The following is a 21,983-nucleotide window of genomic DNA, read 5'->3' as shown; positions in this document are numbered from 1 at the left end:
CCCTGCCCTGATTCCACCCTTTGAGGTTATCACAGAGCGCCAGACTGGGCCCCCTGTGTTTAACAGCTTTATTCATAATTGCCAAAACTTGGAAGCCACCAAGTTGTCATTCAGTAGGTGAATGAATTAAAAAAAAGACAAGACTGGAATAGACTTGTGAACACAGCAGAGGAAGGGGAATGTGGGACAAATTGGAGAGTAACACTGAAACATATATATCACCATATATAGAAGAGCTAGCTAGTGGAAAGTTGCTGTATAATATAGGGAGCTCAACCTGGTGAAAACCTAGAGGAGTGGGATGGGGGGCATTTATGGCCAATACTTAGGGCCGATTCACGTTGCTATAGGGCAGAAACCAACACAACATTGTAAAGCAATTATCCTCCAATTAAAGATAAATTTTAAAAAATTGGACAATCAGACAATGGAATATTATTCCATGCTAAAAATAAATGAGTTATCAAGCCATGAAAAGACATAGAGGAAAATTAAAATACATTGAAACAAGCCACTCTGAAAAGATGACATACTGTATAATTCCAACTAAATGACATTCTGGAAGAGTCATTAACTATGGAGGAGCAAATTGCTCAACGGTTGCAGGGGTTAGAGGGAAGTAGGGATGAACAGAAGAGCACACAGGATTTTTAGGGCAGTGAAACTGTAATAGTGGACAAACGTCATTGCACATTTGTTCAAACCCATAAAATGGACACAACACCAGGAAGGAACCCTATTTTTAGTTTTTTAAAGGAACCTCCATACTGTTCTCCATAGTGGCTGTACCAATTCACATCCCCACCAACAGTGCAAGAGTGTTTCTACAATGGAATATTACTCAGTCATAAAAAGGAAACAAATTGGGTCATTAGTAGAGAGGTGGATTGATCTAGAGTCTGTCATACAGAGTGAAGTCAGAAAGAGAAAAACAAATATCATATATTAATGCATATATGTGGAATCTCAAATAATGGTACAGATGAATTTATTTGCAGGGCAGGAATAGAGAGGCAGACATAGAGAATGAACATGTGGCCACAGGGGAAGAAGGGGACAGTGGAACAAACTGGGAGAGTAGTGTTGACATATATACACTACCAGGTATAAAATAGATAGCTAGTGGGAAGCTGCTGTGTAGCAACAGGAGCTCAGCTCAGTGCTCTGTGATGACCTAGAGGGGTGGGATGAGGCTGGGGGAGGGTGAAAGGGAGGGCATATATGTATACAAATAACTGATTCACTTCCTTGTACAGCAGAAACTAACACAACGTGGTAAAGAAATTATGCTCCAATAAAAAGAGTGAGCCCCATGTGTCAACGTAAGTTCATCAGTTGTAACAAATGTACAACTCCGGTGGGAATGCTGATCATGGGGGAGACTGCATATGCAGAGGATCAGAAGGTATGAGAATTCTCTGTACCTCGATTCTACTGTGAGCCAAAAATTGTTCTAAAAATTAAAGTATGTAATTTTAAAAAGTTTAGACATAATAGACGCTACAATTAAAAAATGCCACAGGAAGACCTCACTGTCTTCTTCCTGTAGTGATGTACAACGTGAAAACAAGGGTTTGCTGGTATCACGTTCCCGAAGTTGTAGGCTCTCAAGGTGACCTATTTTGTTTCAGGCACCTGACCTGGAGTTCAACACAGACAACAGCCCTCACTCAAAATTTAGAATGACACAGGCAAATCATTCGATTACCATTGCACAGAGATGCAGCCATTAAATTTCACAAAGATGTGAAATACACTTACATCCATCGTTTTCCTGTACTGAGTTCCTGATTTTTTATAGTTCATTTGTAGAGTAGTTTAGGAAGTGAGATGTGAGTCTCAGTAAAGCAAAATAATAATGAATGATTCTTTCTGGCAGGTAGGCTAAAAGGCCTGCGAAGATTCTCTTTGTCATCTCACATAAAAAAACATGTCATCATACTTTAATTATAGACTTAAGACACTGAATAGAGCCTGGACTAGAAGAACACAGGCTATCGCAGCTGGAGGAACTATTACAGGTCATTTGACCCAACCCTTTCATGTTGCAGGTGAGAAAACTAGACCAGAGATTAAATGATATGTCCAAGGTCACTCAAGATTGCCCAGCTAGTTAGTACCCACCAGGATGGCTCAGACAGTAAAGAAACTGCCTGCGATGCAGGGGACCCGGGTTCCATTCCTGGATTGGGAAGATCCCCTGGAGACGGAAATGGCAACCCACTCCAGTATTCTTGACTGGAGAATCCCATGGAGAGAGGAGCCTGTTTGGCTACAGTCCACTGGGTCTCAAAGAGACAGACACGACTGAGTGACTAACACACACACAGGACAGTGTCCAGGTCTTTGAACTGCACTCATATACTATGATTCAATGGTTAGAATGAACCAGAGCAAATAAATTACCTCATTATACCAGCAATAAAAGTTTATTCTTGTATTAGTATTCAGTATGAGGTAATTACATGCTTTTCAAATTTGGCTTTCAGAAACTTGCTGATCATAAAAACAAAAGAATTACAGAGGTCAAGGTGGAACTACAAGATAGCATCAGTAAACTAAGATTTCTGGCCTAGGTCAAATCAGCAAAAATAATCTCTTCAAAATAGGAAGCTGGATTGAGTGAGGCGTGTAAGCATCCAGGAACTTCTGTGAATGAGTACTTTCGGCCACCCTCGCTCACTGGAACACCATGAGGCTTAGAGCCCCGCGTTCCAAGCTGTGTGAAGGGGCTTTTTCTACCACAATGAACAACAGGTTCAGAGTTTGGCCCGGTATTTCCATCAAGAACATTCTTTATTCCTGGCTGCTGCTCCCAGTACGATTATCATCTCAGGACCATTAATCATGATCCTCTTCGTGTGTAATTTACTATCAAATGCTTGAGGGAAAACACGAGGAGTCATGCAATTGGCCCTCAGCCCCTGGCCCTGCCTAAAGATTGTGTGTGTGTGCATGCATGTGCGTTCAGTTGAGACTCTTTGTGACCCCATAGACTGCAGCCCTCCAGGCTCCTCTGTCCAAGGGATTTTCCAGGCAAGAATACTGGAGCGGGTTGCCATTTCCTTCTCCAGGGAATCTTCCTGACCCAGGGATCAAACCTCCATCTCTTGCATCTCCTACATTGGCAGGTGGATTCATTAGCAGTTAAGCCACCAGACCGACTATACACTTTCCTTATTTTTTGTTGTGTTCAGTCACTCAGTTGTCTCTGACTCTTTTCAACCCTATGGACTGTAGCACACCAGGCTTCCCTGTCCTTCACTGTCTCGTGGAGTTTATTCAAACTTATGTCCATGAGTTGGTGATGCCATCCAACCATCTCTGTCATCCCCTTCTCATCCCACCCTCAATCTTTCCTAGCATCAGGGTCTTCTCAGTGAGTCAGCTCTTTGCATCAGGTGGTGAAAGTTTTATAGCTTCAGCATCAGTCTTTCCAATGAAGATTCAGGGTTGATTTCCTTTAGGATTGACTGGTTTGATCTCCTTGCAGTTCAAGGGTCTCTCAAGAGTCTTCTCTAGCACCACAGTTCAAAAGCACCAATTCTTCTTTGCTTAGCCTTTTTTTATGGTCCAACTCTCACATCCATACACGACTACTGGAAAAACCATAGCTTTAACTAGATGGCCCTTTGACAGCAAAGTTATGTCTCTGGTTTTATTATGCTATTTAGGTTTTTCCTAGCTATCTAAATTAAACCTTGGATAAGACCACTGGAGATGCTAGAAAATCAGGAAGAACCAAAAGAAGCTGCTAGCACTTGAGTGTCACCAGCTTCCAGACTGGTGATGCTCTTTTAGTGCTAGACCCAAGGCAGTTGAAGTTTGGACATTCCTTTGAGTTCCAGGTAACTTCAGTTGTCATGGATTCTCCTTATTGAAAGTGGTTACTATAAAGCAACATCCATTAAAACCTTGTGAAGTCCAGCCCTACAGGAAAAAATGGCATATGGGTATCCATAATTACTTTTATTAAAATGTGTAATTATTTTATTCCAAACTTTATACAGATTCAATCAGGCAAAGGGAGAGGATTTGTTGTCCTATTTCACTCACCTGACTGCATGAAATTCAAAACTTGAATCTTGAGATATACATCTGTCACCTGTCAACCAATGCCAGAAGCATCCTTTAAGAGAATATTTTCAACATTCAGCAGAAGCCAGAATCTACTCACACACATCCAAATGATGAGAACAAAGGCTCCCAAAACCTTTTGGCTAAGATCAAGTGTAGTATGGGGGTTTTTCAGGTGACTCTGTGGTAAAGAATCTGCCTGCAATGCAGGAGACTCAGGTTCGATCCTTGGGTCAGGAAGATCCCCTGGAGAAGGAAATGGCAACCCACTCTAGTATTTTTGCCTGGGGAAATCCCATGGACAGAGGAGCCTGGTGGGATACAGTCCATGGTGTTACAAAGAGTCGGACATGATTGAGTGAGCACTTCTCTTAAAGACAGCCACCAAGGGTCAGGGTCAGGGTGACAATGACAAAGAACCGAGTGTTCACAATCCATCGCCCTGAGCTTCAAAGGTGTTCTGCTTTGTAGTACGAGCTTTCAGCAGTGAGTCCTTGACAACAGAAATTCACAAGAACTTTAAGGCAAGGCCCAAGTTTCAACTGCCTTGGCATAGAGACCCCAAAATCTCCACTATGACCTTGAATTTACAATTTTTCTTCTCACATAGGAGTTTCAGATGACAGCAGTCACGGGCTGGGCTGTCCTTCCTAAGGTGGGACTTGTGTCCTATATCCTCTAGTAGTTCCCCTCCGATGGCCCACACGCTATGGAAAGTGAAAGATTACGGCTGCCACCAGTAATAACCACAAGTAAAGAGCTTCTTAAAGAAGCCATGTCAACAGATAACCATGGAATTCTAAACCGTGGATGAGTCATCACATATCCTCCATCTCTTCACAAAAGGGGCCTCACATGTCCCCAAAGTAATGTTACTTTTAGGAGGTAAGGCTAGAGAAATGACTGGGCTTCCCTGGTGCCTCAGAGAGGAATGAATCTGCCTGAAATGCAGGAGACCTGGGTTTGATCTTTGGATCGGAAAGATCCTGAAGAAGGGAATGGCAACTCACTCTTGATATTCTTGCCTGCAGAATTCCATGGACAGAGGAGCCTGGTGGCCTCTAAGGTTCATGTGGTCCCAAAGACTTGGACATGACTGACTAACACTTTCACTAGAGAAATGACTAAGCTTGGAAGTATTCTCGAATTTTATTAATGTATTGGGAAGTCCAAGTTTTTAAACAATGTATCTGATCTGGGATCCCTGGCGAAACTTCTTCCCACTAGAATACCAGGAGAGCTCAGGTGCTCTATAAATCATTTAACTCCCTTTTTAAAAGTTTATTGAATTTGTTACAAGATTGCTTCAGCTTTCCCTTTTGATTTTTTGGCCATGAGACACATGGGATCTTAGCTTACCAACCAGGGATCAGACCTGTACTCCCTGCATTGGAAGGCGAAGTCTTTATCATCAGGGAACCATCAGGGAAGTCCCCAGTCATTTAACTTCTTGATTGATATCCAGTGTGATTCCAGATTTGACTTTCATGAACAAGCCTGGGATGGGCATTTTTGAGTACTTGTCCAATTATTGCCTTAGATGGCTATTGGAATATTGTCAGGAACATTAGGATGGCACTCAGAGGGAAAGCAGCTGTACCTGGTGGAGGTGTAACTTAGAAAGGAATCAGAAGAAGCGCCAGGGGTAGCACAGTTGGAAAAGAATCTGCCTGCAATGCAGGAGACAAAAGAGACGCAGGTTCAACCCCTGGGTTGGGAAGATCCCTAGAGAAGGGCATGGCAATCCACTCCAGCATTATTGCCTCAAGAATCCCATGGACAGAGGAGCCTGGTGGGCTACAGTACCTAGGGTCACAACGAGTCAGACACAACTGAAGTGACTTAGCACACGCCCAAAGGGAAGAAGGAAGAGAGAGAGCCAGAGAAGATAGACAAGAACGTAGCAGGCAGGAGGGTTGGGCATCGCAGGTACCATCAGCCTCTCACCCTCGTGGTCCCACAAAGATAGAAGAGCTGCCACCCTCCCCAGCAGAGCTGAGCAAAAGCCAAGGAGGCTCCCCACCATACCCTGGGCTTCTCACGTGACCATCCCTGGGCTGGCCAAAGTGGCAATCTGCTTCAGTTTTGATAAGTGGGCTGAAGGGTACTCTCCATCTAATCCACAGATCCTGGTCCTTAATGCACGAGACTGCAGGAGGCCCAAGTCCCCTGAGTTAGGTTCCTTTTCTCCATCCACTTCCCTCTCATGTCTATGTCCCTACCACAGAACCCACGACACTTCAAAGATCAAGGCTTTATTTTCCATAGCTCCAGTGTCACAACTGTAGCAGCACATCAGAAACATCCCCACACAGAAACACACATTTCTCCCCTTCTTCTGAGAGTTGGTGATGACTTGAGAGGCAGAAACCATGATATTTACAATGAGCATTTAAGAAACAACACTGGCCCACCACGGTAACATACACCATGCATCTCGCAGGTTAAGCAGCAGCAGTACATTTGTATTCAACAGGCACACTCATCCTTAAGAAATAAGGAATATTCTGCAGCACGGTGGTGTATGAAGGAGGGGAGGCTGAATAATTATTTCAGAATTCGACCTGGTCTTTCTTCCATTTGCCAAACGTTAACACTAACAAAGAGTATGTTTAGGGAGATGTAAACACTTCCCCCAGCAGCTTGATCTCTATGGGCATTTTGCATCCCTGAGTGGGACGGAAGCTTGTTGCAACAGACTTCCACTGGGGAGATGGGAGTGGGGGCTACCTCTGAGAGGGGATAGGTCAGCAGTCAAACCTCCCAGCCCAGGAGAAGACCCTGTTCATCGGGCACATGTGGGAGCTGTCTGACGTGGGTGTCTGCTGTCCGTAACCTGCAAACTATTCTGGGAGGCACAGTGTGCAAGGTCTCAAGATGCTAATGTCCCAGGACTACCCGAGTTCTTCCTGAGAATGAGAGCACCCCCAAGGAGCCCGGGTCTGAGCCCAGTGACAATGCACAACATGGACCCTGCCTAAGGTGAAGGGCCAAAGGTCAAGGTCAGGACGAGGCTGGGTCAGAATGAAAACACACACTTGCTTTCTACTCATTTTAAAAGAAAACTGCGAAGCCACTGGGTCTTGGAGAGAGGCCTGGGAAGGCGTGGCTGAAGGAAATAGATTTGCATTTGCTTCCAGGGATAATCTGGCTCAGATGTGCCATTTCAGAAAACAAGGCGGCATGTCCCCAGGTGGTGTGTATGTACCACACGAGGTTGAAGATGGTTCAAGAAGCATTCTGACTGTGCACGAGGGCCCAGGTCCTTTCAGCAGCTGCTAGGGGGACCTGGGCGGTGAGAGGCTCTTTAAGGGAGACATTCGTGATAGGCAAGGGAAACAGATAAATGTCGTAGGTACACAGCCTGTGTTTCTAAAATCCCTAAAACTGCACAGGGAAACACAGATCAGGACTGAGTCCAGCACACACAGAGACAAGAATACCTGAAGTGCCTGGGTTAAAAGGTGGATGGAGAATGAAGTTCAATGATCAAGGTAGGATTGACCCCATTTGCCTGCCCAACAAGTAGCCAAGCACTGGCATTTTAAGGGCTCCTAAGTGCTAGCCCTGAGAGGCATACATTCACGTCACCCACAAGGGAAGGAAACAGTTTTAGTAAAACCAGCCACCCTAATTCCACTGGGGGCCACTGTGCTCCAGAATGAGCCATGCTTGCCGTCCAGTATGTGTGTGTGTGTGTGGCACGGGGTGAGCTCACAGCTAGAGGAAAAGCCCCAGGGTCAGATCTTTGGTCCTGGAATTTCCAGCAAAAGACAAAAGGAAAAGGCACATGATGGTGACTGATTGAATAAGGGTTAAAAAAAAAAAAGAGCTAAAAGTATTATTTTTTTCCAACGTACCTTTTTCCCTATGAAAAGAGAAATTCAAAATATACATCTTACACTTATTATTTTACATTCAAGTGGAACTTCCATGGGGAGCTCAACACAATTTTAGGCCACATGGAGCAATGTACTTACTACTTTGGTGCCCTGTAACTGAATCTAATGGAAAAATTCAGCCCTCTATTTTTTTTTTTAAACAGCTTTATATTCCCAGCTGTAACACTTGCTTATACACACACACAGGCACACACTCAAATTCAAAAACTTCTACATAGAAAAATAAAGGATAAACATTATCCATCTATTTTATACTGTGTACTGGAATTTTTATATACATAACTTTTTTTTCCTCTTTAATGTTTTCAGTCACTGCACACGTTCTTCCCTCCTGTGTGATCTATGGACGATTCTAGGGGAGGAGATGCTACACTGAAGGAAAAGCTACATCGCTCTCAGGGGGAGGAAGAGAAATAGCAATTTCTCGCTCCCCTGCTAGTCTTGTCCCCACCTGCTGTCACCTGGTATGTCCTGGCAGATGGCCATCGGGTAAGCAGCTGTCCTGTCCTCTCCTCCTTCTAAGAAGGGGTCAGGGCGCGTAGAAGGCCCCTCCTGCCAACCCCATGCCCCAATAATCTTAGTGTGAGGGCAGGGGAGTGGGCGCAGGCAGGGAGAGAGCCTTTGCACAATCAAAGACGCCAGCGTCACTTCCCACAGCCCGTTCCTTTAGTAGGGAGTTCGATTCTCCAGCTTGTGTTTGGTGAGGAAGTACTTGAAGAACTCATAGACAGACCAGGAGATGGCGGTGGATGGCATCTGGTAGATGACCCGGGCCTGCACACCTTTGAAGTACCCGGGCAGGCCGTTGAGTTGGTACACCGTCCGGAAGGCATTGGCCATGCCCGACAGCCGGCCGCTGATGTTGGCCAGGTTGAGGGCCATGTTCTCCTGAGTGTTGAGGAGGGTCTTACAGACGTCCAGGGGGGTGGTGGCGGCGGCGGCCAGGGCCCCAGCCAGCCCGCCTGAGATGATGTGGGACTGTGGGTTGTAGCCCCGGTAGGGGTTGATCTGCTCCTGCAGGAACTCGTAGGTGATGAAGTGGATGGACTGGAAGGGAATGTTCATGGTCAGCTGCGTGGTGTAACTCCGATAGAAGGCCCCCAAGCCCTCCGTCCCCCACACTGTCCGGATGCAGCTGAGGGCCGACCGGTGCGGCGAGTTGTACATCTGCATGCGTTGCTTCACGACTGTGGTCAGGCCGCAGGGGGGTTGGTTTGGCCCCACCCCGGGTCGGAGTGAGATGGGAAGCCAAGCCATAAAGAGAAACAAGCAAGTTTAGACACGGGTAACAGGGCATGGACAGCTAGCACACACACCCAGCCCCAGCCCGAGACACCGCCAGGGGGCCAGGTCCGGGCCATCCCGGGTTCAACACATGCCTCCGGGACCCGGTGCCAGGAGCCACGAGGTGGCTCTTTCTTGACGTTTCTCCTGCCTGACTCTTGGTTCACGTGGCCCCCACACCAGGCAGCCACTTCAGACTCCCCGAGCTGATCCCCCAGGTCCTGGCTGCCCTGGGGATCACACACGCCGGGGATTTCAATCCTGCTTCCTGGCTCCTTTGCCCTCCTCTGTCCCACTACGTCTACTGGACACGGGGCCTGTCTTTTATTCTCAGTGGTCTCTACCCCGCTGACAGCGTTTTTAGCTTCTGAGTCTCAGTGCTCTCGAAAGAGACACTCGAATGATGTTAGCCCAAGTTCGATGACAAACTCCAAGGAGGACTCAGGCTTTGTTAATACAAAAGTAACTGGTGGTTCAAAGGACAAATACTGCGGTCCCTTAGGCTTAGAATTTTAATTGTCTCCAAGCACTGCAAGATAAACACATACAGTGTGCTTTAATTCTAAAGGAATAAAGTCCTTACATAGATATAATGTCAAGGAGAAAAGGGGAGAGTTGAACTTCATTTTTTTTTATCTCTTGAAAAAAACAAATTGAAATAAAACTCTTGCCCAGTTGACATAGGCTAACTAACTGGTCATTGACTGAATCACCTTAAACCCACAGAAGCAGCAGCCCGCCTCCCCATCTGACCCCTCACGTCCTGGAAGGTCAGAACACATTTCCTGTCTGATGGGGCATGGGAGGCAGCTGAGAGCAGATAAACTGTAACCTTAAAAGACAAAACCAAACTTACAATACTTAAGATGTTGCACTTTTTAACCTCTGATTCTCCCTTCTGGCAAGGGACCGTTTTCAGATGAGAAAGGAAGCAGGAGAGAGGCCCATATCTTACAGAGAGATGAACCCAGCTGAAACTGTGCTCGGCACCAGGTCCAAACACCCCTCCCTACTCAGACCCGAGCTGGCTAAGGATATGAGGCCATAGAAAAAGCCAACAGAACTCATCTGCACAGCTAAGAATTGTTCTATAATGCTCCCAAAATTCGAAGGGGGGAAAAAAGGTAACGTGAGAGGAGACAGCTACAATAAAGTGGCCAAACGTTAATTTATGAAGTAGAATGATGCATACCTGGTGGGGGGGAGGGGTTCACCATACTCTTCTCCCTACATCTGCCTGTTGGAAATTTTCCGTAATAATTTCAAATGTCTTTTAAAAAAGCAAATTGAACATAACCCCTAATGGATGACCTCAGACAAGTTTCTTCTAAATCTGTCTACGGTTGGTAACAGTGAACAAGGGCCAGCAGGGTGTGTGTCTGTGTGTGTGCACACACAGGTTTCAGAGTAGTACAACAGCATATAAAAGAACCGCCAGGAGAACTTGTTAAGCAGCTCTACTGACTTAGTAGGTCTGGAGTGGGATCTGTGAATCAGCATTTTAACACGCTCCCAGGAGGCACAGATGCTACTGGTCCATGGATCCCACCCTGAGAAGCTCTGTTTGGGCGAACAGGAACCCAGAGCTTAAACGCTCATATCCCTTCTCGAGGCCTTTGAGAACACGGTCAAGAATTCTGCTTATTTTGACTGGGGGCCAGGAGTCCCCTTGCCCAACCTTCTGCCCCACCCCCTACTTCTGCTCCTGCCCCTTTGCACAGGCCCTGCTGTCTCTCCCTGGGATCATGAAACATTACCTTCTGCTGGATTCATGACTGCGTCGTGAAGCAGGGTGGCCATGCTCCCAGCTATCCCTGTAAAACAAACTCCAGAAAATTACCCTCTGGGACTGGGGCTTCTCAGGAAGTTCCTGGAACCTAAAGTCAGACAGAACCCTGGACCTGGCTTTCTAAGAAGCAAAACTCACTACCCATCCACCCAGGTGAGCACCGACTCTTGAAACCCTAAGCAATCATGGAAAATCCTGGATAAAAATGGGGAAGGTAACACAGACACCGTTACTCACATTTCAATTCGGCAGAAACCTCATTTTCCCTAGGAAAAGGCTAGACCTGCCAACACGGGATGTTACCAGAAACCACACTTTGGTGGCTTTTTCCACCACTGAAATTTTAATTCTTTCTCATCCCTGGCCTTTGTCTATAGATTAACTCACTCTGCCCTTAAATTGGGGCCATCGAAGGAGATATCATGTATACAAGCAGAGGGGTTTCCCAGGTGGCTCAGTGCTAAAGAATCCACCTGCAATGCAGGAGACGCCAGTTCGATCCCTGGGTCGGGAATATCCCCTACAGGAGGAAACAGCAACCCACTCCAGTATTCTTGCCTAGAGAATCCCATGGAAAGAGGAGACTGGTGAGCTACTACAGTCCATGGGGTCACAGAGTGGGACATGATTTACCAATTAAATAACAATGACATACACACAGGAGGGGGTAAAAAAAGAGGCAGCTTTAAGAAAATTCCTTAATAAAAGCCAGGCTTTTTTTTTTTAAAAGCAAATGGCCAAGGGGAAAAGGCTCAGAAGACCTGCCGATGGCAGATTACCCGGGTTAGTTTGCAAAGCAATGACATATCTCAGGGGTGGCCATGTCTCATGTCTCAGGGACAACCAAGCCCAGGTCTCCTCTGGCCTGGCTTCAAAAGCCAGATTCCGGCCTGGAATTTTGCTTTGGACTCTGGGTTTCCTCTCTCTGTAGGTCACACTGCCCAATAATCAAGACAATCGCTGGAAAGTGGGAGAAATGAAGGACACAGGCTAAAGCTTCAGAAATGCTTATGTAACCCCCTCCCTCCTCCACACACACGTAGGATCATCTGCAGAAAGATCAGAATGCAACCAGAGCACACCACAGTGAAGCGGTAACTGTGCTGGGCAGACCTTGACATAAACATAAACTCGCCTCCAAGGGGTCCAGGCGCCAAGGAGCTAAAGAGGCAGTTTTAGCAAAAGCAGGGCCCTGAGACCATGAACTTGGAGATATCAAGACTGCAGATCTTGGTGACCGTTTGGACAAATGAAAGTAGGGGCCGATTTTTAAAAAGCAAAATAAATGTCTGCAAACCAGCCAGATGGAGTCATTTTTACCAAGGTTTGCTGATGGGAAGGATGCTTTGGAGAAGGTGCTAAAAAAAGTTGCTCTGCAGTTACATCTACATCTCCACTGCTGAAAAATAAATTTGTTAAAGACTCCTGGTGCCACCAGCCAGAGATGCACTCCAGACCCAAACAGAAACCAATCAGAACCAAACCCACAGGAGCCGAACCCAGTAAGCCAAGCCTACGTATCAGTTGCCTGTGGCCAACTCACTCCCCCTTCCACCCCACCGCCCTCCTGGCTCCCTCAGAACAAAAGAAAACTATTTCAGCCCTTGCTTGCAGAGAGATGCAACAAACGGAAGAGACTGGGGGTGAAATTCCCAGATCCCCCGAAGTTTAGGAGGGAAAGGTCCTTTGCGCAGGAGCAAATCCTTCGTCAGCCATAAAACTTCTTGACCTTGTAAAGCTTAGTTAGATCTTGACGCTGTAGAGACCTGTTGGGTCAGTTTTTAAATAGTCTCAAAGAAGCTGTCCACATAACTTTTTTTTTTGGAATCCAGCATTCAAAAGTTTTGTTCCTATTCAGGGTTTTTTTTTTCCCCCTAGATCTGATCATTAATTGCTTTTGAATGTTAAAAAAAAAAAAAGCAAAAAGGCAAAACCCACTCAACAATGAAACACCTCTGTCACTGATTCTCCCCAGGCTTCAGAAAGCGAAGGAGGGGAAAGAAAAAAAAAGCGCGCGAACGTGTGTATGTGTCTGTGTGGGTGTGTGCACGTATGTCTGGGTGTGTGTGCACACACATAAGTCCTTGGTTCATAAGCAAGCGTGGCGGAGATGAGGCGTCAGGCAGCTGGGTCACAGGGAGGAGAACCCTGGGAAAGGGTCTGTTGAAGGAGAGACCTTTCTAACTCCAGACAAACGCTTGCAAATACCGTTGGCTAGGTGGCTGTTCCCCTGGTGGTGGAAAACGGCATTTAAAGTCCTTTTCATGTTTTCGTAGCAGGCAAAATACATGGCGTGGGCTGGCCCCGCGCCCATCATCATCACGTTGAGGCCTCGCAAGGGTCTCCAGAAGCCTTCAGTCCGTATGATTTTCTTGAGGGCTCCGTAGACACTTGTGTAATGGGCTTTGGGATCTGGATTCAGACTCTGCATTCGTGTCTGGGGGAGAGCAACAAAAGAAAAGAGAGGGATTAATGAAGCTGGTCAGAAGGGAAAGGAAGATCTAGGGAGAGAGGGAGAGAAAAACAGGTCGTTTTTTATAGTTTCACAGGATTTTCTGAGTGAAGATGACTTTTTATCCTTCTCCTTCCTGGAGTAACCCTCCACCCCTACACACACATATACATGCACTCACACACACCCACATGGATTTCATTGTACCCAGCAAAGCGAGTGAAAGATGAGGGGCAGGATTTGGAGTAGAAAGACGTGCCCAGACACTGGCAAGCTCTGTGAGTGTGTGCATGCCAAGTTACTTCAGTTGTGTCCGACTCTTTGTGACCTCATGGACTGCAGCCCACCAGGCTCTGCTGTCCACGGGATTCTCCAGGCAAGAATACTACAGCGGGTTGCCATGCCCTCCTCCAGGCAAGCTGTGTGACTTCTGATGAATCCCTTAACCTCTCTGGGCCTTGGGAGCCTCAGTGAAAAGAACAAGGTTACTGCAAGCATCAGATGAAACAATGGATCTGAAAACTCTTTAGAAATTCAGTGCTTAGTCACTTGGTCATGTCCAGCTTTTTGCAACTCCATGGACTGTAGCCCGCCAGGCTCCTCTGTCCATGGGATTTCCCAGATAAGAATACTGGAGTGGGTAGCCATTTCCTTCTCCAGGGGATCTTCCTGATTCAGGGATTGAACGCTGGTCCCCTGCGTTGTGGGCAGATGCTTTACCATCTGAGCCAGCAGGGAAGGTGGTAATAAACTCAGAGACCTAGTCAAATAGAAGTATTATTATTATCCAAGGGTTCCCACTTGGTTCTCAAGACTTCGTTGTCCTCAAGACTTCGTTGTCCTCACTTATCTGAGTCCTCTGTGCTGTTAAAGTTCCTGTTCAGCCTCAACCATAACACTCCTTGGAATCCTCCATCCCTCGCCCCCTCATCTCCTCTAAATACTTTTTACATTTCATCATTACAAGTTAGCACTGAAATACATGGTCATGTTCTTAACACATTAAAGACTGGGGGATTTTTGCAAAAACTAATGCTGTGGAGTTAATACATGTTATAACATCAACTCCTCCCTGAGTCCCCAGCTGGCCTGTCCCACTGATTTTGTACTTGCCAGTCTCCACAATCATGTGAACCAACTCTCTTTCACATCACAATGGTCAATAATGTGTTAATTTTTTCCTAAGTACAGTCTTGCCTCCTGGAGGCAGAGACCAGCCTTCCCCATCTCTGTCATCCCCATCACACCCCCCAGGCACTTGAGTAGGTGTGATGGTTAATCTTATATGTCAACAACCTGACAAGGTCATAGTACTCAGGCTGGCTCCAACTACAATCAAATATGCTGCTGTGAAGCAACATTTTATAGATGAGATTAACATCACTTTATAGATGAGATTAACATTTGAAGTCAATAGACTCTGAATTGGGGATTCCCTGGTGGCTCAGAGGATAAAGCTTGTCTGCCTGCAATGCGGGAGACCTGGGTTCGATCCCTGGGTTGGGAAGATCCCCTGGAGAAGGAAATGACAACCCACTCCAGGATTCTTGCCTGGAGAATCCCATGGACAGATGAGACTGGCGGGCTACAGTCCACTGGGTCATAAAAAGTCAGACATGGCTTCACTTTCACTTTCTTTCTTTCATGTTAGACTCTGAATAAAGCAGATTACCTGCCACTGCATGGGTGGGCCTCACTCAGTCAGGTGAGGGCCTGAAGAAGGTAAAAAGACCAAATCCTGATGTCCCCCAGGAAAAAAGAATTTTGCTTCTAATCTTTGGTTATAACACCAACACATCCCTGAGCCCCCAGCTGGCCTGTCCCACTGATTTTGTACTTGCCAGTCTCCACAATCATGTCAACCAACTCTCACACATGCACACACACACACATATACCCTATTGGCTCTGTTTCTCTGAAGAACCCTGACCCAGTACAGCAGGTGAGAAATATTTATGGACAAAGATCACTGGCTCAGTCCTGCAAAAGCAGCATTCTCTCCCCTACTCCTCTCCCCACGCACAGTCTAGACTAGAGCGTCTCCAAACTTTGGTAGGAACACCCTTCAACCTCCAGACAAAATCATACAGAAACTAATACATAAAACAGAAAAGCCTGACTGTAAATGAGACAAAATGCTCTGTGCCCTCCTCTCACTCCCCAAAGCCGAAATCCACCCGCCAGGAACCCCGGGGCTCAAAGGAACAATGTGAAAAATTGTGGTCATTTTCAGGCATAGGATTTTGCCAGCTAGTAAAACCTAAAAGAAAATGGGCACACTGTAGGCAAATTTTCATTTTGCCAAGAAAGGATATAAACATAATAGCAATATAAGCAACAGGCACCACTGCCCTATTTTATAAACATTTCCTAAAAGAGAGAACTTTATTTTCTGGCTGTGCTGCATGGCCTGAGGGATCTTAGTTCCCCAATCAGGGATTGAACCCTTGCCCCCTCCAGTGGAAGTGCAAAGTTGTAACCACTGGACTGCTAGGATAGTCCCAAGACAATTTTAATGCTTCAAAAAAAAAAAAAAAAGAGTCAAGACTACTTCTGATTACCAAACTGGTCTTTAATTTAGCTTTAATAAATACTAGTTCCCTCTCCTTTTTTTTCTACCACAGACTAGTGAAAATGCCCCTGAACTAATCAGAAGAAGCTACCAGACACTTGGGCCCCACATTCCCAGGGTAGAATGGATGGGGTCAGTGTCCCTGTATCTTTGTAACCGAGTTTTTACTCCAACTCATTTCAAAAGGCTTCCCAGGTGGTGCAGTTGGTAAAGAATCTGCCTGCCAATGCAGGAGACCCAAGTTTGATCCCTGAGTTGGAAAGATCCCCCGGAGAAGGAAATGAGAACCCATTCCAGTATTCTTGCCTGAGAAATCTCATGGACAGAGGAGCCTGACAGGCTACAGTCCATGGGGTCGCAAAGAGTCAGACACGACCGAGCTTACACAGGCACATGCAATAATGGAGGACACACTATAAACAAAGAAGACAAAAGGAAGAAGTGGGAGAGTGTGCCAACCAGGGCTGTAGCTGACTCAAAACCCAGGCTTTGCTCTAAAGTGCCCTGCTGGCGGAAGCCAATAAATAAAATGCAAAGTGCCGTCCTTGGAAGAGGAAGAAATGGTGTTTCAGGCACAGCAGAGGTTCTCTAGCATTCAATTCTAAAGGATATTTGAAATTTCCCAAGTTTTACAGCAAATGAAGCTTCTGCTTCCCATGGCCTTTTCTGATCACTGCTCTGATAAAAACCAGGAGCCTGAGGCAGGAGGTGATACAACCAGGTGGCCCAGAAGGCAAGCTCTGCTATCAGACAGAACTGATCTTATCACTTATGGTGTGACCCTGGACAAGACAGTTAACCTCTCTAAGCCTCAGCTTCCTCTTTCTAGAGAATGGCTGAGAAAATTAAATGCCTATTCCTATCCTTCTGACAATGGCAAGCCACTCCAGTACTATTGCCTAGAAAATCCCATGGATGGAGGAGCCTGGTAGACTGTAGTCCATGGGGTCGCTAAGGGTCGGACACGACTGAGCGACTTCACTTTCACACAGACTTCCAGAACGTTCCGTGGAGTTCCAGAAAGTTCCATGGAGGCGGGGTTGTGTCTGAGTCACAGCACACTCTAACGCCTATTATAGTGTCTAATCATGGGGTGCGTGCATGCTAAGTCATTTCAGTTTTATATATTATATACTTAGTTGTTGTCACTATATAAACTAATATATACTTTAGTCACTAAGTTGTGTCCGACTCTTTGTGACCCCGGGGACTGTAGCCCACCAGGCTCCCCTGTTTGTGGGATTCTCCAGGCAAAAATACTGGAGTGGCTTGCCATTTCCTTCTCCAGGGGATCTTCCCAAACTAGGGATCAAACCCCTATCACCTGCATTAGCAGGTTGGTTCTTTACTACTAGCACCACCTGTGGGGGTAGGCGGCAATATTTGTTAAATGTACGGATAAGCAAACAAACATACCCACAACTTCAGATACCAAGGAGGGTAAAGCAGTACTACGTCTCTTCCGTTCCGTTCCATCGCTCAGTCCTGTCCGACTCTTTGCGACCCCGTGGACTGTAGCCTACCAGGCTTCTCCGTCCATGGGATTCTCCAGGCAAGAATACTGGAGTGGGTTACCGTTTCCTTCTCCAGGGGATCTTCCCGACCCAGGGATCGAACCCGGGTCTCCCGCATTGGAGGCAGACGCTTTAACCTCTGAGCCACCTTTATCGCCCCTAAATACAAGCACACTTTCCCAGAATTACCTGTCCCTCCCACCATCCTTTATATCTAGAGCTTTCCTCATTGAAGAAAAATCCTCTTTGGCTGCATTTCTCAAGCCCAGAGTGTGAGCCTCTGAACCACAAGAGAGCAGAAGCAGCCTGTCCCTGTGGACCTAGCTGGAGCCTGTCAATAAGATGTGGCTCCTGCCATGCCCACTCCCAGAGGAGAGACCCACCTTGGGGAAGGTGTGCAGCAGCGGCCCAGGCCTCCTCCCTCACGATTTCTAGCCTGGGTGGCAAGACCAGCCTACGGAGGATGGCCTTTCTCAGTCCCAGCAGACCCTGGCAAGCAAGGGTGGGCTGTGTGACAAAACACTCAGCACCGCAGCAAGGAGCCAAGAGAAGAGATCCTGGTCCTCGAGGGCTCTAACAAGGCCAGTGGCCTCGACTGTGACATCTACCTCTCTGGTCCCCAGAGCCTTCAACTGGGAAACGAATGGGAGGATCAGAACAGTGGCTAATTATCAAAATCACCTGGAAAATGTCTAAAAATATCTGGGCATCACCCCAACATGAACTGATTCAAAACTTTTTTTTTAACTGAAGTGTAGTTGATTTACAAGGTGAGGTTAGTTTCAGGTGTGCAACAAGGTGATTCTGTTTCACACACACACACATATGTGTGTTTAGTCACTTAGTTGTGTCTGACTCTTTGCAACCCCGTGGACTATAGTCCACCAGGCTCCTCTGTCCATGTGATTTCCCAGGCAAGAATACTGGAGTAGGTTGCCATTTCCTTCTCCAGGGGCTTTCCCACAGTGAATCGAAACAGCATCTCCTGCATTGGCAGGTGGATTCAACCATCCTCTTATAAAAGGCCAGCTGGGAGTCTGCACACTCATTGGACTTCTCTGTCCTCAGGTGTTGGACTACTCAAGGAGAGGTCACATTCAACAAGCCATGCCCAGAACAGAAGCAAGTGGTCCGTGAGCACTGAGGACCCAGGGAAGCTCCCTCTCAGCCCATGGCAACCCCCACAGCCAGGCTTGAATCCAGTGCCTCTTGAGTCCTGTGGCACCTTCACTTCTCCAATCTGCCTGCAGGGGGCACCCACTCGGTGTCAGGCACCAAGAGACAGCGAGGAAATAAATGGGCAAAGTAGAGATAAAGGAAGAATGACAAGGATTGTCAGGAGTTCAGAGGAGAGAGCAGAAGTCATCACCTGTACCATTTACATAAGATCAGGAAAGCAGTCTCAGAAGACAGACTGAGAGAAGCTCAAGGTGGGCAGAGGAGAGTGAGGTGGCAGGGACTAAAGCCAGAGAGGAGATACTCAATGTAGCCATTTTTCTTTTTCTGTAACTCTGCCTATAAAACGTACAAATGAGGACACAGCATTTTCTATCTACCTGTCGGCCAGAGAAGGAGAAAAAGGTAGGAGGGAGAGGGAACACCCAAGTGTCCATCAATGGATGAATGGATAAACAGAATGTGATCCACCCACACAGTGGAATTTAATTCATCTTAAAATGAAGGAAATTGTGACACATGCTACTGTGCTCAGTAAACCTGTTGTGTCCGACTCTCTGCAACCCCACGGACTGTAGCCCCCCAGGCTCCTCTGTCCTTGGGATTCTCCAGACAAGAATACTGGAGTGGGTTGCCATGCCCTCCTCCAGGGGATCTTCCCAATCCAGGGATCAAACCTATGTCTCTAGTGTCTCCTGCATTGGCAGACAGTCTTTATCACTGGCACCACCTGGAAAGCTTGACACATGCTACAACACGAGTGAACTCTGAGGACATGATGCTAAGTTAAATAAGCCAGTCACAGAAAGACAAATAGTGTATGATTCCACTTATATGAGGTCCTCAGTTCAGTTCAGTTCCGTCGTTCAGTCATGTCCGACTCTTTGCAACCCCATGAATCACAGCACGCCAGGCCTCCCTGTCCATCACCAACTCCCGGAGTTCACCCAAACTCAAGTGCATCGAGTCGGTGATGCCATCCAGCCATCTCATCCTCTGTCGTCCCTTTCTCCTCCTGCCCCCTATCCCTCCCAGCATCACGGTCTTTTCCAATGAATCAACTCTTCGCATGAGGTTGCCAAAGTATTGGAGTTTCAGCCTCAGCATCAGTCCTTCCAATGAACACCCAGGACTGATCTCCTTTAGGATGGACTGGTTGGATCTCCTTGCAGTACAAGGGACTCTCAAGAGTCTTCTCCAGCACCACAGTTCAAAAGCATCAATTCTTCGGCAATCAGCTTTCTTCACAGTCCAACTCTCACATCCATACATGACCACTGGAAAAACCATAGCCTTGACTAGACGGACCTTTACTGACAAAGTAATGTCTCTGCTTTTTAATATGCTATCTAGGTTGGTCATAACTTTCCTTCCAAGGAGTAAGCATCTTTTAATTTCATGGCTGCAATCACCATTTGCAGTGATTTTGGAGCTCCCCAAAATAAAGTCTGACATTGTTTCCACTGTTTCTCCATCTACTTCCCATGAAGTGATGGGACTGGATGTCATGATCTTAGTTTTCCAAATGTTGAGCTTCAAGCCAACTTTTTCACTCTCCTCTTTCACTTTCATCAAGAGGCTTTTGAGTTCCTCTTCACTTTCTGCCATAAGGGTGGTGTCATCTGCATATCTGAGGTTATTGAGGTCCTAGAGACCTCTAATCCATAGAGACAGACAGCAGAATGATGATCTGTCAGGAGCAGATGTGAGGAGTTATTGTTTAAAGGGTAGGATTTGGGGTTTTGCAAGATGTAGAGTTCTGTGGATGAATGGTGGTGATGGGAGCACAACAACATAAACGTACTTAACACCACTGCATAGAACACTTGAAAATGGGCAAGATGGTACAGTTGACGTTATGCATATTTTACCACAATCTTTTAAAAAGGCAGGGTGTAAGGGCTAGAAGGAAAAACAAAATGAATGAATGAAGAGGCACAGAGAGAGAGCAGAAATTAGAATTTAAAAAAAAAACAAACAATTTCATCCTGGGGTTTCAGTTCCTGCCAAGCTGTCCAGCTCTCCTATTTCCATATCATAAACAGCCATTCTTTGCATTTTAATTCTCCTCTCTTGGAAATTCATAATGTACATTAGTGCATCCAGGACTCTGGGAAGTTCTGCAGGAAAGTCGACTGTGGAGCTTTGTTTCAAGGCACTCCAACATCTGTCTTTGGCCATGGAAGCCTCTTCTCTCTGAATGATGGATTGCACCTTGCAGAATACGCTTGAGAAAACACAGCTGTGGCCAAGGGCACACATCCTGGAAGCAGGAAGTGCAGAGATCACTGGAGGGGTTAGCAGGATCTCCTGGGGAGCCCCTGCAGAGAGTAGGCAGCAGGGAACAGCTTGGAAGACCAGACCTGAGAAGGGGCATGGGGGACAAATGAGCAGGACGAGCCCTGTGCTGCTTGGGACAGAGCTTACTTACTCCATGTCAATTTGCACACTGCTTTTGCTCTCAAAAGGGCAGAATGGAGCATAGTGCCTGGGTCCCAAGGTAGCTCAGTGGGTAAAGAATCCGGCTGCAATGCAGGAGACGCGGGTTCGATCCCTGTGTTGGGAAGATCCCCTGGAGAAGGGCATGGCAACCCACTCCAGTATTCTTGCCTGGAGAATCCCAAGGACAGAGGAGCCTGGTGGGTTACAGACCATAGGTCCTAAAGAGTTGGATGAGACTCAGCACTCACCCAAGACTAGGAGACTGGTTTTGCCACTCACTGCATCTGATCTGAGCAAGTACCCCTCCCCGCCGGGTCCCACCCACCACCCCCATCCCCTGCAGTCCCAAGGACTAGAACATCAATTCTATAGGAAGGCTCACATTAATGATATAAACACTATTTATTGAACCGGCTCCATCATGGCCAGAAAGACCACAATGGAGGGGACAAGCCCCTTACTCAAATTCTCCCCCAAGAAGACAGAACAGGACAAACCCTCCTTGCAGGTCTGTTAGCTTATAGAGAGGGCAGGGAGGGAGTGGAAAATGTGTGTTCTGTCCCAGGTGAGCGAGCTCCAAGGATCATATAACATGGGCTTCAAGTGCTAGGTGGAGAGCAGAGCTGGCTCAGCACCTGCCTTTTCCACTGGGAGACTGTGGCCCAGAATGGGAGAGGGACTTGCCCAAGAGTCACAGATCTGTATCCCCCAGCAAAGAAGGGGGCACGCTGGGCCCAGGAGGGAGCCTTCAGACCTCCCAGCATATCCCACAAAG

At 46.8% G+C, this 21,983-nt stretch overlaps 1 protein-coding gene across 2 annotated transcripts in view; it reads right to left on the bottom strand.

The window, feature by feature from the left end:
• Nucleotides 1–6,316: 6,316 nt before the first annotated feature.
• Nucleotides 6,317–21,983, bottom strand: part of SLC25A37 (solute carrier family 25 member 37) — a 49,048-nt gene continuing 33,381 nt past the window's right edge. Inside the window, exons 2-4 of one of the 2 annotated variants that reach the window (XM_055427234.2) lie at nucleotides 13,261–13,489; nucleotides 11,021–11,077; nucleotides 6,317–9,166 (exon numbers count right to left, since the gene is read on the bottom strand). In XM_055427234.2, coding sequence (XP_055283209.1) covers nucleotides 8,646–9,166; nucleotides 11,021–11,077; nucleotides 13,261–13,489 — 807 coding nt within the window. In that variant the 3' untranslated portion in view covers nucleotides 6,317–8,645. Of the gene's footprint in view, nucleotides 9,167–11,020; nucleotides 11,078–12,781; nucleotides 13,187–13,260; nucleotides 13,490–21,983 lie in introns of those variants that run through there. The other variant, XM_088838041.1, reaches the window with a different exon arrangement.

The sequence above is a fragment of the Moschus berezovskii genome, chromosome 7 (genome assembly GCF_049115385.1).
Source record: "Moschus berezovskii isolate FMDL1 chromosome 7, NW_MosBer_1.0, whole genome shotgun sequence".
Taxonomy (NCBI): domain Eukaryota; kingdom Metazoa; phylum Chordata; class Mammalia; order Artiodactyla; family Moschidae; genus Moschus; species Moschus berezovskii.
The sequence above is the reverse complement of the archived record's forward strand: the minus strand, read 5'-3'. Positions and strand labels throughout refer to the sequence as shown.